The 16,784-nt window shown below is 41.8% G+C and overlaps 1 protein-coding gene across 4 annotated transcripts in view; it reads left to right on the top strand.

Annotated features, from left to right (window-relative positions):
- grid2ipb (glutamate receptor, ionotropic, delta 2 (Grid2) interacting protein, b) overlaps nucleotides 1-16,784 on the top strand; it is a 104,721-nt gene that overhangs the window by 68,514 nt on the left and 19,423 nt on the right. For all 4 annotated transcript variants that reach the window (XM_072559157.1, XM_072559158.1, XM_072559159.1 and 1 more), the window contains 6 exons: nucleotides 4,048-4,148; nucleotides 5,219-5,333; nucleotides 8,273-8,595; nucleotides 9,571-10,002; nucleotides 12,413-12,500; nucleotides 13,194-13,271. In XM_072559157.1, the coding sequence (XP_072415258.1) occupies nucleotides 4,048-4,148; nucleotides 5,219-5,333; nucleotides 8,273-8,595; nucleotides 9,571-10,002; nucleotides 12,413-12,500; nucleotides 13,194-13,271 (1,137 nt within the window). The remainder of the gene's footprint in view (nucleotides 1-4,047; nucleotides 4,149-5,218; nucleotides 5,334-8,272; nucleotides 8,596-9,570; nucleotides 10,003-12,412; nucleotides 12,501-13,193; nucleotides 13,272-16,784) is intronic.

Here is a 16,784-nt window from a genome sequence, read left to right as displayed (position 1 = left end):
CGCTTCTTCAGTGCTACACTGAAAGCATTGTCCTGGATTATTGTGCTCAAATCTCTGGAATGGGATTCTGGAAAAAATGCTATATACTGAACCACAACAAGCACCCTATTGAATCATAGAATTGTACAGCACAGAAACAGACATCAAAGTACTACTACTTAAAGAGTCATAACAGTCTTCCCCTGATCCTTGCACCAGTGTCATCATTGCAAAATGTTCCACTTTATACTCAAGAAAAGTAGCTTGCCTGTGCTGCCATTATACAGGCAAAGAGGAAAGCTCCTCTGCTCATTCCCTCAAGTACAGGATGTCACACATGGAAAACATGTTGAATCACTGAAGGAAGAGCAACAGACAGCAGCATTGAATTTATAAGATGGCTATGCTTGTAAGAGAATCTTTACAGTAAACAATGAGGAATAAAAGAAGCAGTTGGAAATCTAAAAGATCAACAGAAGTGATGAAATATGAACAGCAACCCTGTCTCCATCTGTTAAGGCAAAAGGTGCATTTGCTTAGAAGCGTCCAACTGATAATGTTAATCTAGCTGTCTCTTGCCAAGTAGCTGTCCTTCCAAAGTAGGATAGTTATTTAACAAAGGCACAGTGTTGCCACTGCCTCTATGTGAGTCAACCTCACTTTGCATTCTCCAGTTACAGACAGTGATTAAAGTGGCTGCTGGAACTTAACCCAAGATCTTTTGTTCCACGGCTGCCATTCCTCAGAGGATCAATGTTGGATAAACGAGAACCTGAGTCCAACACACATTCCTCCATCTCTCAGCCATTTAGACAGCTATCTGGGTTATATGGGATTTAAGTGCAATAGGACAGGCTGATGTAACCAGGTCCAAACTTGCCAAGCAACAATACCATCTCCAAAATCCTCTTGTCTTTTGAACCCAAAATAAAAAGAACTGAAAAAATCAGCAGCTATTAGGAAAACTGGCAAGAAAATGAATAAACAACATTCCACAACCAAGACTTAATCGTATTTGAAACCTTGTCTTTTCATTTTCACTTTCTCACTTACCAAACACTCCAAAACATTTTGCTCCTGTGTTGCCCGCCTCTTGTGTTACATTTTTTCAATAGTCATCACAAAAATTCTTCCCATCCTTTGTCTTAATTAAACTTATGACTATGGCCAACAGAAATTAGATTAAAAATAGGACCTGAAAATGCTTGAAATACATGGTAACATCCTCAAGAACAATGAGGAAGAAAACAAGTTAATGTTTTGCATTAGAGACTTTCTGAATGAACGTCTCAATCCTCATTCAAATCCTGTGATTTTCAGTATACCATCACATTGAACATACCATTTACAATGACTGGCTACACTTTCCTCAGGCATAGTTGCTCACTTGGACTATCTGCTTCATGGTGTTACTTTCAGTTTGGAGTTTTATCACACTGTCTCTGAATCTGAATTCATTGTCTGAGATTGTTTCTTGATTTACAGTTGGGTTTGTTTTGCTATGCAATATACACAAAGTGACAAAAGGAGACCAAGCAAGTATGTTTCATCTCCTTTTGTAACCTTTTGTCAGTTCCTTTTAGACTCACCCTCTGTCTCTATCCTCCCAGGTGCAAATAGACTGAGAATCAATGAGTCATACACCACAAGAAGCTCTTCAGCCCAATATGTCTGTGCTGCTTCCATGAAAAAGCTATCCCATTTATCTTAATCAATATGTACCTAACACCATGTTGAATTAGCTTTGGGAAGCAGTGACATAGTAGTAATGTCACTAGACAAGTAAAAGCCTCAAGTTAATGTTCTGAGGGTTTGAATCCCACCATCACGGATGGTGAAATTTAAATTCAGCAGAACAGAAATGCTGCAATTAGAAAAAGTTAAAAACTAACTGGTTCACAATTTCCATTAGGGAAAGAAATCTGCAGTCAATAACTGGTCTGATATACATTTGACTCCAGAACGAGAGCAACATGACTGATCTTTAATTAGGGATGGACAATAAATGCTGGTCTATCCAATGACACCTGTATCCTGTGAATGAATTTCAAATAAAAGCTGCACAAAATCTATCCAACTGCAGCCAATTCAGGAAACCTTGATCAAATCATCCTCTCAGGCTGTCAGGCAAATGGAAGACAAACTGCACTCCATTAACTATTCTTAGCTTCCCTTGGCGTAATCTCCAATAGGTTAACAAAACATGTCCAACACTAACTTGAAGGGTTGCAAGGAGTGAGTTCACTCAGTCATTCCCAAGTTGCTGTTTCATGATTGCTCTCTGTAAATAAACCTTTGTCAAAGCCATCTTCGTTCTCTGCTTTCTCAATTTAATTGATGGCCGATGTTTTGTACAACCTATCACATTGGTTTCCACAATTAGTTAAGCTGTTAATAATTTTGATTGTATTCCTTTTAAGTCTGTGCCTTTCCAGCAAATGCAGTAATGAAGCATGCTGTTTATTTCAGTACCCATAGACCAGGTATCATTTTGTTACACATAGATGAAGTCTCACCAGTCAGGCTTTATTTAGTGCTACTTTTGATCATAATAAACAAACTAGGTCATGTAACCCAAGGCCCTTTCCATTTAGGTCTTATTGCCATGTAACTGCCTGTTTTTTATTTGGTACTCAGAGAGTGGAGTTTACAGGAATTAAATGCCATCTGCAGATCACTGAAGTGAATAATGCTTGAGAGAGGGCAAAAACAGGGGCATTAACAGCGTGTATTTGAATAGTTGTATTAGTTAGTTCAAAAAGTGTTGACATGTGGGAGAAAAGGTTGTTTGACTGATGTTTGTCAGGAATCATTAGAAAAAAAGCAGTCAATTTGTTTGTACATGGCTGTTGTGAGGTACGGTCTTGTTAAGGTGGACCAGCACGAGGAATGGATAGAGTGGTTGGAGGTAGGGGGTTATGCTTTGATACCTCCAAGATATGTCCAGCCAGAGTGACAATCCCATCAAAGTTTGGAGTCGGGCTTTTTACTTACCCTGTACTTGAGGTTTACTTCATTGCATTGAGTCTAGATTGCTCTTTTGTAGGTTGAATTTGTTTTCTGTAAGTTAGATTTTAGCTATGTTGTTCGCAACAAGGGTGTGTGTGTGTGTGTGTGAATGAACATACATATAGATTTGTTATTGCTAAGGTTGTTACTACATCTTTGTGATTCAGTATAGTACTCTCCTTTTGAAAATGGTTACTGTCCATGTTTGAGGTTGGGTTTCGAGTTGAATTGCAGAATTCCAGCGTATTTGATAAAAGGCAGATTGTCTGATGGAAATGAGGAAATTGGATCCTGTCAGCGTCTTTCAGATTTGGTAATTAAAGTGATTTGTGTTAAGAGAAGAATGTAACACTGCTCATTTTAAGGAGAAAAAATACCTTGATGCTCAGCCAGAAAAGCAATTTATGGAGGAATTCAAGAGATCTTGTGAATCATCAGTTCTTGTTATCTGACAGGACAGATCTAGGTCTCTAGAGACATTTGAAGAAATACTGAGAGCTCTATTCAAGGTTTAGATGTTATTCTCAGAGGCTCACTTAGAATTGTGACTACAAAACTAGGCTTGTACCTTGCCCTACAGCCTATTCTGTCTTGATTAGTACAATGGAATATTCATACCCAGCTGATGGCTAACAGGGTAAAGATCTAATGCTGTCTTTGAAGATGATCCCTCTGACAGTGCAGCAATTGCTCAGTACCATACTGGACTCACAGCCTAGATCTGATGTGAGCCCTTGGCCCATGACTTTCTGATTCAGAGGCAACATTGTGTCCACTGAATCAAGCCAATGTTTGGTTACTCAGGTTTATCCAGCCAATGTGAAGCTGTTTGTAGCAGCATTTATTCAACTCTGATTCTCTCTTGATCAACCAAAGTAGCTTATGGCATTGTGTATTTTATCTATCGGGTCATTTCTGTAACACTGTACTACTTTGAGAAATCACTGACTTATTTCAGACCATCAATATATTAAATGTTCTAATATACCCCACATCTCTCACGGTAACAATGTTAAAATACCAGAATATGATGATTGCAAATCTACATGTTATTTTCAGGAGGTCTTGGGGATGCTGGAGATACATATATCCGCCTTACTCCTGGAGAGCGACAATCAGGAGACGGTACATCTCTCCCTGAGACACCCAACCTGAGAAAGGTGAGTACTACATTTCAATGTATTTCCAGTCACTCTCCCTGTGACATAACTTGAGTGATTAATTTTCACATGTACGTTGGCATTGAGTTGCAAGAGCTGTGCCTCACCCACCAGTTCTTGCAATTCCTCCATTGATGCTGAGTCATTAGACTGCTTACCTGACAACCACTTACCAGGCAAATAAAATCCTCTAATTAAATACAGTGAAGGATAAAGTCAATATTTTTGGTCTCTGCTTCAAATCCCTAGCTACAGACTTGCTTCCTTCCTGGCAACAACCTGAGCTTAGTAATATCCTTTCACAGTCTCGGTGTATTAAATTGGACCCCATAGCGAGTTTCTGACCATATATTTGCGCCATCATTATATTTGCCTATTTTCATTTCCAAAACGTGTCCATTTTTGCCTATGCTTTAGGTTATTTTGCTGTTAATTAAACCTTTGTTTGTGCCTTTCATATCTCTGGACTTGATTATTCCAATGTATAGCTTGCTGGTCTCCCATACTCTATGCTGTGTAATCTTGAGGTAATTCAAACTCCTGTTGCCCTTGTCTTAACTCACACCAAGTCCCTTTATTATATCAACATAGTGGCTCATGATCAAGCAACATCTTCATTTCCAAACTGTAGTGTTTGTTCTCCAAGCTCTCCATGGCCTTGACCTCCCCCCACCTCCCCCCCACTCCAAAACCTCTATCTTTGTAATCTCCTCCATCCCTGCAGACTTCCAAAATATTTGTGGTTATTTAATCCCAGCCTGTTGTGCATCTCCAGTTTTAATCATTCCAGCATTTGTGGCTGTGCCTTCATTATCTAGTTTCTCTGCTTTGGAATTCCCTCCCCACTACCTCGTGTCCATACATCAATCACCCTTTAAAACCTAGCCTTTAGACCAAACATTTGACCATATGGTCTAATATCTGCTTATGTGGCTTGATTTTATTTTATAATGTTCCTGTGAAGCAACTTGGCAGGTTTTATTATATTAATGGCACTGTAAATATAAGACTTTATTGTTATGTTGTCTTCTCTCTCTATGATGCTGACTGGAGTGGGACTTTGTTCTCAGATATCTCCTGTCTATGCTGAAATAGAAACCCGTGGAGGGTCTGGCTATGCAGGAAAGATGATGAAACCATCACTGCCCAGAACATCTCCGGTACCTGAACAACTGAGCCATTCAGGTAGAGTGATGCAACCTCCAGCCTATGACTTCTTTCATCCATACCATCCAGCAATGAAGTGGCTTTCAATCAGGACCTGACCCAACTGCTGTTACATGGCTGTATCTATAATGGAGACCAGAATCCATGACAGTAGCTCCATAAGCACGTGTGTCTTTAACTTCTGCCTCACCTGATCAAAGAGCTGGTGTAGGCATAATGTGCTAAATGGCTTCTGCACCCTAAAAATTATGTGATTCTATGATTTTCCAGTTCTGACCTTTCTTAATGAGTAAAGTGTGAGACGACAAAAGTTTTTTTGAGGAATGCCCTCGAGATCTACTTTTGATTTTTGGGGGCTACTTTATTATTCTTGCTAACTAAGCAGGTGATAGAGACAGATAGTACCACTGCCTTCTGCGTTTCTATTGGACTCATATAGCAACAGAATTAGAAGAATTTATCATTTGCCTCATTTATTATCAATGCAGTTAAACTTTAATTTGCAACTTTGAAGAGCATTTATCTCTCAGATATGACAATACTGGTATCCCCTGCTTTTCAAATGTTCACTTTATGCCACTTCGCTTTTCCGAAAGACCTACATTAGTACCTGTTTTCACAAATCTGAAGAGGATTTTTCACTTTTATGAAAAACAGCAAACTTTTCCCATATAAATCATGCTCCTTCGCTTTATGCCATTTTCCGCGTATGAAAGGTTTCCTGGGAACGCTCTACCTTTGGATAGCAGGGGATACCTGTATTTAACTTGGAACAAGATAACAGGCAGAAATTAGCAAGAACATTTTTTCCAAAGAACTGATCCATACTTCTACACACAAAAAGCCATTTCCTTAAAAAAATATTTCCACAGACTGGTGAGGTCACAGCTTTCCATTGTATATTCACAAAACTTGAATATGATAAGTAGACCACACTACCCTTTGTACTGCATCTCAGATCTCAATCTCAGGTTTACATTTAATCATTGACACAGTGTTCTTTACAACAGCATCCATGAAAACTTTCCTTGAATGTATATTGTACAGCCTTAAGTTAGAGATAACACATTCGTTTGCAAGTAATTCATTATCTCAGTGATTTTGCACTTTCTGGTTCCTCTTTAGCTGCATACTCCTTCATCGACTGCTTTGAACTTTTTTTTCTTTGCAGCCCCTTTATCTCTTTCCCTTCCTTATAGCCTGCCTCTCTCTTCCAACCCCCTTATAATAGCTTCTGTCTCTTCGTCATTCACAGTGCACCCTCCCTGTCTGTCCCACTGCCCTAATAGCCTCTTTCTCTCTGTACTATTATCCTTCTAGCATCTGTTTACAAGAAGCCTCACTCTCTCTCTTTTCTCAGCTTTTGTCTGGCCTCTTTGTCAATTCCCAGTCCCCTTGCAGCTTCCCCATCTCCCTGCAGCCATAGCCACCCCACCCCACCCCAACCCACCCCCCACCCTCCGCCACCTCCCCCCCCCCCCCCCCCGCCCCTCCATTTTCCTACAGCTCCTTTGTGGCATCTCATCTTCCCTCATCTCCAATCCACCCGATACCCTCCTTGTGACCTTTATTGTTTGCACCTGACCTCATTCCCCTCCCACTGTCCACCCCCACATTCTTAACATTCCCTCCCCCACCGCCCAGACTTTGCAGTTCTCCAGTTCCATTTAGAACCTTGTATCCCCATATCTCTTTCTGGGCCTTCCTCTCCCAGTTTCCTACAATCCCCAATCTCTCCCCACAATACTTGCAGCCTCCATGTCCACTCAAACATCCCACACCCTCGCAGAGGGCGATTAGGCAGTCCTCCATTCCCTCTCCCAGCATCAACATTGTTCCCGGCCGTGCCTCCTGCCATCTTTTCTTGGTCTTGGCAAACCAATGGCAGCCCCCGGTCCTTGGACTTCCAGAATACGTTGCTGTGATTGAAGGAGCAGCTCTTCACTCTTTTCTTCTGTTCAGCTTGAAGGGGTGTCTATTCTCTGATTAGTCACCCCTCTGGGTAGATTTTCCCAGATGATTTAGAGACTTTTGGAGATGCATCCACTTGTCACCTGGTATATTTTGAGCACCCGTTTGCCACACAGTGGATCTGTGTTTTCCTTCAATATGTCACAGGTAGCCAGTAATGATCAATAGTTACCTGGCTGACTCTACTCTCTGTAGTGACTCCTACTTTAAGGTATGAAGGCCTGGTTTATTTGTAAAACATTGTTGGTGGAAACACTGCAGAAGAAAACAGCAGACATTAGAGGAGATTTAGCAGAATGTGCATTGAAGGCATTGCTGCAGGATCACATCGGAAGACCTTGTATTCATAGAATCCCTATGAGTTAGAAGCACATCATTTGGCCCATCGAGTCCACACTGACAAGCATCTCACCCAGACCCACCATATCCTGTAACACTGCATTTTCCATGTCCAAACCACCTAACCTACATATCTTTGGATTGTAGGAGAAAACCAGACCACTTAGGGGGAACCCACACTGACATGGGGAGAACATGCAAATTCCACATTGACAGTCGCCCAAGGCTGGGATGAACCCAGGTCCCCAGCGCTACAGGAAGGCAACAGTGCTAACCACTGAGCCACTGAGCCGCCCTACAGTACCTTCACCACCACAGGTTATTTGAAAACACCTTACAGCTGATTAAGTAAGTTTTGAGCTGTAGTTTCTGTTATAATGTGGCGAAATGGGACAGCTCCCTCCTAGCTTGTGGAACTGAGTCAATTGCAGCTTCCCACCATTAGTTGTTATATTGGTCTTTTTATAAACAGTCCAACACAGTAGAAAGACAATAAACCCATTGATTCTGCAGTAGCCTTGACTACAGAGGTTTGCCTTGCACAAAGTGGTGTTTTCATCAAAGAGGGGTCTCCATATTTCTGCTCAATGTCTGTCCATTTGAAGAAAGCACATTCTCGAAGTGATGTGTTTTTGTTAATATTGCAGGCAGTAAAAAGTTGGGGATGTCTCTGTCATGGCAGACAGAGCCTCATCCCATGCACTCCTGTCGTTGTCAAGCTCCTAATGATCCCTCCCCGACTAATTCGGACCCACACCCCTATGTCAGCCTAGACGGCAGCCCTAGCCCCTCACCCCAGAACGTGGAAGTCATGAACAGTCCCCCACACCGTCGCAAGAAGCTCTTCACCTTCTCCCGCCCTCCTCGCAGCCGTGATACAGACCGATTTCTGGATGCCCTGAGTGAGCAGCTAGGACAGAAGGTGACCATCATGGACGAGTTCATGAACCCAGAGAACGATTACGAAGAAGTAAGTTTTTCAAACCTAATAGAGTTGCTGACTATTAGCAAGCAGTTAGGTCAGCGGTGACAGCATGTTCATGTTGAAAATCGAACCAGGGATCTTCCTGGGTGTTAAATACTTAAAAGTGGGTCACTGGGGATGAAGTCATTGAAGAAGGGCCTCCGAGAGAGGGAAGCGTGTTGGGAATGGGGGAGAAGTTATTGGGATGAAGAGGCTCATTGAGGGGATAATGAGGGAGGAATGTGGGGTGATGGTTTGTAGTGGTCACACCATGGCCGCTAGACCTTCTCCTGTCCAATTTTGTACATTTGTAAGATTTTAAATTTATTTCAAATAAATAACTTTTATATATTCAGACCTGAATTGTTGACAGGATTCTGAAGAAGACAGTTATTTCAGAAATGTGCTCTATGCTGGAATTTAATTGTAAATTGGAATTTAATTGTAAATTGGAATGGTTTATACATAGAATAATAGCTAACCAGGAATAATGGAAAGGTTGAAACCGAAGTGAATGGTCTCTATATAACCTGAAAATTGGTTCTGAGAAGGGTATGTATATATACATGGGTAGGAGACATGACGATGGAGTTTTATGGGAAGGATTTGTGAGATGGGCAGCACAGTGGCCCACTGGTTAGCACTGCTGCTACACAGTGCCAGGGAACTAGGTTCAATTCCAGCCTTGGGCAACTGTCTGTGTGGAGTTTGCACATTCACCCTGTGTCTGTGTGAGTTTTCTCCCACAGTCTAAAGATTTACAGGTTAGGTGGATTGGTCATGCTAAATTGCCCACCGCATCCAGGGATGTGCAAGCAAGGTGGATTAGCCATGGAATATGCAGAGTTACAAGGATAGGGTAGTGGGGTGGGTCTGGACAGTCTCTCTTTGAAGGGTTGGTATGGACCTGATGGAGTGTAGGGATTCTATGAGACTTTTACTGTTTTACTTTTTGCTGAACTTGCTCTTTTCTTTCCCAAGATGACCTTTCCAGAGGAGCAGGGAATCTATAGCATAAATGACCCAAGCAGCCCCAGTGAATATGCCAGTAGCAGTGATGATGGAAGCTCCTTAACGTATTCATCATGTTCGGATCCTATCCCACCTCCTCCTCAAAGTCCCCCTCCTCCACCACCCATACAGTTCAATGACCCAAAACCTGCCGCCTTAATCTCTGAGTTGAAAAGGGTCATCCCACCTCCACCTCCACTACCTCCACCCCCCCCTTACTCCTCTAGCCACCATCAGTCTATTCCTCTCCCACCACCTCCTCCTCCTCCTCCATTACCACCCTCGTCTGGTCCCCCTCCACTGCACCGTGGCTTTCACCGTAGAAGTGAATCCAGTCACATGAGTGTGAAGAGGCTGCGATGGGAACAAGTGGAGAATTCTGAAGGCACCATTTGGGGTCAGGTATGTGAAGTTGCTACTTTACAGTCCAGGCTGCTTTCCTCTGCTGGCCTTCCAAGTTTCACCCTTCAAGCACTCATAAGACAGGAAGAGGATGAACTCTGACTGCAATATGAGTGTAGTGGAGACAAACTGGGAAAATATTCCTGACTTCAGGAAGGGTAAGGTGGTTGGGAAATATCTGGAGAAGGGAGGTCTTTACAATCGATTCATTAGTTACATATGCGTTCAGTAGCTTGAGCAATCAGTGGCTCCAGCTGTTATACTCAGCCCAATGTGGAGCCTGTGTACTCAGCGGGCCCATGACTTATTTCAAGTCATTGGCAATGCAGGTGTGTTCAACCTGCAAGCTTAAAGGTACAAATGCTCCATCCATATCATCAGTGCCTCTAACACTCAGGCCATAAATGCTGCAACAAAATTTGATGGTCACTGACACCTTGGCCTGGATTTCTTGCCTGTGTTGGAACAGAGACGAAAGGACTATAAATCTGGTGAACAGGACCCAGCTCTGGAATTCCTGTCTTATTATCACTGAAAGCCAGATCGCTCTCTGGACTCTTTACTGGCTCCACTGTAGGTGGGCATTTCACATCCTCTACTACCTTGATGCAGTCAAGCTGGCTTTGGGAGGAAATATTGTTCACTGTTCCACAAAGGCATCATGAACCATCGGGGGAGCCCTAATCTGGAGTTGGGAACCAAAACAGGCACTCAGCATTCCTTTGGAAAAATAATCTCCCCCACACTAGTTAAACGACTAGTTAAACGATATGTGTGTCACTGGGGAGAGTGGGTGTACTGCGGGGTGAAAGTTATTGAAGAGTGAGTGACAGGGAGAGCGAAGACACTTGGGTGTGTTTTCAGAGGGCAGAAAGCAGAAGTGTTCATTGGAAAAAAGATCATGAGGGCAATAGAGTTGAAAGAAAAGCTGTTGTAATACTTGATCACTCTTTTCAAGGAATAAACTGTCAGTGAAATACATCCAGTGGACCCTTTTCCAACTTCATACAAACTGTGTATGTTTGTGTGTGTGTGTGTGTGTGTGAGAGAGAGAGAGAGAGAGATAGGAGTATGGGGACATCAGATATGAGGGGGAGAACTTATGGATTAGAGAGTTTGGCAACTATGTGTACATGTAACTGTTGACATCACCACTTGCACACCTCCCATGATGCCCTGATGCCTGTCTCTAGGCCCAGCAGGCTTGTCTCCAGCCCAAGCCTATCTCCCTGCGATGTAAGTAGGGTGATAGGACTTGGATAGAGACAGAGAAAATTCCTGATTCTCAGTATTCATCTCGTCCATGAAAATCTGGCTTTCTGTTTTCATCAGGGAGTTGGGGTCCTTTCTAGAAGAGGGAAGGGATCACATCTTACTGAGGTGAATGGGCTAGTCAATAACATTTGGGCTATGTTTGATCATTCAGGAGGAGATTCTCTACTTATAATGAGATGAGGGATCTTTGTAATGAGTTAAAGGAGTTTGATCTTTTCCTGCCTGTCAATGTTACTGTGTTGGTAAAAAGGTTGTTTTAAACTGGATACTGCAGCAATGCAAGAAAAGTAGATAGTTGTTGAGACATTGAATACAGAACCAGCATTGAGTATAAAACAAATAAAAATCAGATTCCATTTTATTTTGCAGTTATCTGTTCTTAGTCACAGTGGTATCAGTAGGACTTTTCTTTCAATATGTTGGAATATTTTGGAGGGTTTTTGCTCCAGCTCACTCATCAGTGACCTGGTTGAAAATATGCATGTCCAGATCAACCCTAGTCTATGGTATGTCTTGTAGTCAAATAGCCACTAGGTAGCAATGTGAAAAGTGGTTGATTGGCTGAGAGACAAGTGGTGCTTTTTGAATCTTATGCCAATGAGATTCAGGAAAAGGAATGAGTGAGCACATTATGCCCAGAAGTTGAGCTAAATGTGTGGTTTATTTTCAGAATTTGCTGTCACTGTCCTTTTGCTCGCCCCATTGCCCATGTGGTAGGTTTCCAATTGTTAACCGAGATGTGAAACAGGCTCAGTCATACTGAGTCTAGATTAGAGTGGTGCTGGAAAAGCACAGCGGTTCAGGCAGTATCCGAGGAGCTGTAAAATCGATGTTTCGGACAAAAGCCATTCATCAGATATTCCTGATGAAGGGCTTTTGCCCGAAACGTTGATTTTCCTGCTCCTCGGATGCTGGTTGAACTGCTGTGCTTTTCCAGCACCACTCTAATCTAGACTCTGGTTTCCAACATCTGCAGTCATTTGTTTTTACCTTTACTCAGTCATACTGAGCATTTCCCTTGTACTAAAAACCAGTAGGAGCTTGGTCATCATGTAAGAGCACGGATTCAGTGCTGCATTGTGTTTATTTGAAGCCATCATCTGATAATCACTTCTTTCCACTTCATTTTTCTCAGTTTGGAGAGGACTCAGATTATGACAAGCTGAGCGATATGGTCAAGTATCTAGATCTGGAGCTGCACTTTGGGACCCAGAGACCAAACAGTAAGTTACAGCCAGGCTTTGCACAGCACCTAACAGAACGTGACACACTTGTGCACTTGTCAGTCTACACAGTGTGAACCAGACTCCGTGTCAGTTAGTGTTTACACATATTATGTGCCGAACAGCGATTATGTACCATGTGTGGATAGTCTGTATCAAACTGCAGCACTTTCTCGAAGTATTTTTGTCACTTTTTATGTTGGTGAAGCCAGTGGTGGATTAATGCACTACATTCTGGATTAGTGGTGCTGGAAGAGCACAGCAGTTCAGGCAGCCCTCTCCTCCCTGACCTATCACCTTCATCCCCTCCCCCACTCACCCATTGTACTCTATGCTACTTTCTTCCCACCCCCACACTCCTCTAGCTTATCTCTCCGTGCTTCAGGCTCACTACCTTTATTCCTGATGAAGGGCTTTTGCCCGAAATGTCAAAGATTTCGCTGCTCCTTGGACGCTGCTCCTTGGATTCTGCCTGAACTGCTGTGCTCTTCCAGCATCACTAATCCAGATTAATGCACTACAGTCCAGTTATTCCCCTTCAGAGATAAGGTCCATATGGTGTGATCATTAAATGGGTCTACGTGGACTCTTCGTCATGTGGCCCAGTCATGGACTGTTGCCAATTGGTGATCGGATGCTCATAGAAGCCTGGTTCGAATATTCCTCTTTACACTCTCATTTTCTTTTTTACAGAAGCAAGTTTTGCACCTGAAACCTTTAAGAAGAAGGATGTGGTGGAAATACTATCTCGTAAGAAGGCCTACAATATATGTAAGTCGCCTGCCTCTTTCCACCTTATGCTATGGGAACAGAATGCCTCTTACAATGATAAACTCAACTGGAATTGCTCATTGACAAGTATTTAAGTTAATATTTGAATGGCAACTTGATAGTACAGAGCTTGAATATTACTGAAAAGAGACATCCAGTCATAACATTATATGTTGCATTCATTAGGATAGATATAAGAAAGCCAAATTCAAAGGAAGCAATAAATTATATGCATGAGGCAAGAGTGCTGATTGGCTGACAATATGACTCTGTTAGCCAAGTGTCGCCATGAAGAATGCACCAGGAACTGCTATTGAATTTAATACTTCATCCTCTGCTGAACAATCCGGAGTTTGCTAAGAATTATTCTTACAGCCAATTTAGAATTATCAGCTGAGCTAACAATGTAGATCACTTTACTCCTGCTTTATGCTGCATGTATTTATACTCAGCACCTATCCTTTGCAAGCATAAATAACATGTCCAGGTATTGCTCCATTTTTGAACTAAAGAAAAACATAGGATCAATGTTTCCCTGGCAATTCTCCATGACAATGCCTCAACCAATCAGAGTTGACTCATTTTTGTCTTTTTGTCAATATACCTGTCGGGATTGCTGTAGACTCACAGGTTACAAATCAATTCCATGGGCAACCATGTGAATAGGGCCCTATTCTCACTTCTCCTAACCATGTGAGTTTGATGCTGAAATGGTGCATATAAAAACCTATCCTGCATCATGATGGATACCAGCATGATCAAATTATCACTTGCTGTATATCATGAAAATTCAAGAAAGAGCAAATGTCTGTCACGTTTGGTTCTGAGTAGTGCCCAATCTACCTCAGGTTGCCCTGGAAGGGGAACGTGTCTCAAATATTTGAGCAGCAGATGAACTAGCTGTCGCACTCTGCTCTATGCAGTAAATCTATCAGCAATTTTTTCTCCACTAACTGGATGCTGTTGTCAAGTCAAAAAGACATTTTGCCTGCCTCACAAATGAGTAAGGTGATATTTGAGTTTCAGTGCTGATGTGATGTCACGTATGCGAGGTTATACATCCCAGTGACTGGTGAACTGTATCAATTAACATGTCCCCTTGACTATTCACAGTGGGCAATGCACCAATCATGCTCAAACAGCCCATGCTTGCAAGCCTCACCAAGAGTCTATCCACCAATAGATGTGACTCTACAATTGGAAACCATTTCTTGAATAAATCAGACTGTGCTAGGAGTTACACCAGAACCAATTTAAGATTATCAGTCAATCTCAGTGAGATGCTTTGTTTGTGCTAGAAGCTCTGTACATAAATAATCAGGATGTTGTTTTATGCAGGTAAAGGAACTTGTACATTGCAACGTTTCACAAAGCAAAGGTCATGGAAACAGCCAATTGACAGGTGCATCCCTATGGCAATGCACTGATGAATCAGAGTCTACCTGCTTGGTCTTAGAATTAAGATTGACAATTAACTATTATTTTTGCATCTCCATGCCAATAATAGCCCAACCAATCAGCACCTGTTTCTCATGCTGTCTAAAATGGTGTTCCTTTCTCAGATTTGTTTCTTGATTCCTAGCTCTGACAAGTGCAAAGTGAAAAGCTTCAACTTCTTGTCTTTTAACAATGTTTAAGAACTTTTGTTCCAGGGGCCTGTATTGAGAAGGATTGAGCAAGAGAAAGAGTGATATGTTGTGTAATGATGGTGGAGAAAGGAAGTAAATAAGGACATCGAAAACAGGAGCAGGATTAGGACATTCAGCCCTTTAGGTGCATTCTACCATTTAATGAGGTCATGGCTAATTCTACTTCAGCATTGTTACCCTGCAGTAGACCATAACCTTTGATATTTATAATATTCTTTTCTTATGTTATGTAAATTAATGTTTCCTTTCAAATTTTGTGTTCTTGCAACTGTTTTGATGAATGCAAAATGAAACGCTTTGACTGTATGTCTCTTGTCAGCAGTGTCCATGTTCTATGCTATCAATTGATTATTCATAAGCTAAGTATTTTTTCATGAGCATTTCTAGTTGAATGTATAATTGAAACAGGCATCCTGTATCCAGATACTAGAAATCTTTCAATCTCAATCTTGGGTATGCTCAATTACTGATCCTCCACAGTCCTCTGGGCAGCACAGTGATTAGCACTGATGTCTCACAGCACCAAGGACCAGATTCAATTCCAGCCTTGGGTGACTCTCTATGTGGTGTAAGCATGTTCTCCCCATGTCTGCATGAGTTTCCTCAGGGTTCTCTGGTTTCCTTTCAAAGATGTACAGGTTAGGTGGATTGGCAATGCTACATTTCCACATTTGTGTTCAGGGATGCGAAGGTCAGACAGATTAGCCATGGTAAATGCGGGATTATGAGGATAGAGCAGGTCTGGTTGGGATGTTCTTCAGAAAGTTGGTGCTGTCTTGATGGGTCAAACAGCCTGTATCTACACTTATAGGGATTCCATGACAATTCCAAAGATTCAGCATCCTAAGTTGTCTGCGTATTATTCAGAGACACTGCCCAATGGCTCTGGATACCCCTGAGCAGGGTTAACATAATTTCGACATATACCCTTTAGAACCCTCACAGAATTTTGTTTGTTTGAATGGGATCATCTCCTGTTCTTTTAAACGCCAAAGAACAAAGATCCAGTCTACTTAATCTTTCTTCACAGGACACTTCCTCTTTCCCAGGAATTAGTTTAAGAATTAGAAATTATTGCACTCCATCTATGGCAAGTATATTTTGCCTTGGGTAAGGAAACAAAAACTGCACAACTCCAGGTGTGGTTTTGTCAAGACTCAAAATAATTGCAGTAAGACATTTTTTCCCAGTACTCAAATTCCTTTGTAATAAAGACTTAAAATAGCATTTCCTTTCTTAATTGCTTGCTGTACCTGCATGTTAACTTTCAGTGATTCCTAAACAAAAGCATCCAAGACCCTTTTGAAAGTAAACACTTCAGTTTAGAAATGCTTGGTAATTTTGTTTTTCCTCTAACAAAGCATATCACCTGACATTTCTCTCAATTATTTTCCATCTGCTAAGTGCTTGCCCACTCACTCACTTAGCATTTCCAAGTTCCCTTGAAGTATATTTGCATCCATGTTCCCTCTAATTTTCCCTGCTGCTGTGTGGACCTCCGAGGTCAGCGAGTGTCAGTTTAGAGGGCACATTGAGTTGCTCCTCTTCATAACTCGCACTTCCACCTAGTTTTGCATAATCTGTAAATTTTCGGATATCATGTTTGATTTCCACATCTAACTTGTTGATGTGAATTGTGAATAGTTGGGGCCCAAGTACTGAACCTTGACATAGTTCACTAGTCACAGAGAATCAACTTGAAAGTAACTCGTACATCCCTACTTTGTTTCCTGACCCATTGACCTGTTCTCAATTCATGTCAGTACATTTCCCCTGTTCCGTTTTTCAAATTTTGTTTATGGATCTCTTGCATGGAATTCTATGGAAAGCCTTCTGAAAATCTAAATATATCACACTCCCTGGT

Source organism: Chiloscyllium punctatum, chromosome 40 (assembly GCF_047496795.1).
Source record: "Chiloscyllium punctatum isolate Juve2018m chromosome 40, sChiPun1.3, whole genome shotgun sequence".
NCBI lineage: Eukaryota > Metazoa > Chordata > Chondrichthyes > Orectolobiformes > Hemiscylliidae > Chiloscyllium > Chiloscyllium punctatum.
Note: the sequence above shows the minus strand (reverse complement) of the source record. Positions and strands in the feature narration are given on the sequence as shown.